The sequence below is a fragment of the Phalaenopsis equestris genome, unplaced genomic scaffold, assembly GCF_001263595.1.
Source record: "Phalaenopsis equestris unplaced genomic scaffold, ASM126359v1 Scaffold183402, whole genome shotgun sequence".
Taxonomy (NCBI): Eukaryota; Viridiplantae; Streptophyta; class Magnoliopsida; order Asparagales; family Orchidaceae; genus Phalaenopsis; species Phalaenopsis equestris.
Genome location: NW_018203351.1, coordinates 1 through 569, shown reverse-complemented (window position 1 = coordinate 569; position 569 = coordinate 1). Strand labels below are relative to the sequence as shown.

The following is a 569-nucleotide window of genomic DNA, read 5'->3' as shown; positions in this document are numbered from 1 at the left end:
GTAATGACTCCTAAGTATGGCAGTAATATTTATAAATAGCTTTTGAAACATTTAAGTTTCTGTTATCAACGATGTGAATTGGTATATTTGCTAAACTTATATCTGAAAAGATATGTTTGTTGTATACTTCAGTGTGCACATGTAATGGCTATGGCAGTTCAGAAAATATTCCCAAATTCCAAGGTTACAATTGGTCCTTGGATAGACAATGGATTCTATTATGACTTTGACATGGAGCCTTTAACTGATAGGGATTTGAAGAGAATAAAAATGGAAATGGTAAGAATAGTGTGAATCATGGTTTGAAGGCCACTTAATTTTTTAATTGGGATTTGCTTATCATTTCAGGGCACGGAATTTATTTCTTGCATCATCTGTAGGATCGGATCATTAAGCGCAATCTACCTTTACGGAAAGAAGATGTTTCCAGAGAAGAAGCTAAAAACAGAATATCAGCAATCAATGAGCCTTACAAACTGGAGATCTTGGAAAGCATCAAGCAAGATTCTATTACTATTTATCATATAGGTTTGATAAGCTATTTTATTTATAATCAAAAGTGTCAAAAT

The 569-nt window shown here is 32.5% G+C and overlaps 1 protein-coding gene across 1 annotated transcript; it reads left to right on the top strand.

The window, feature by feature from the left end:
- Nucleotides 1-137: 137 nt before the first annotated feature.
- On the top strand, nt 138-528 carry LOC110034326 (threonine--tRNA ligase, chloroplastic/mitochondrial 2-like; the record flags this gene model as incomplete). Its single annotated transcript, XM_020738602.1, has 2 exons — nt 138-279; nt 381-528. Coding segments are annotated over exons 1-2 (283 nt in total), but the record flags the coding sequence as incomplete, so codon positions are not given.
- Nucleotides 529-569: the final 41 nt, after the last annotated feature.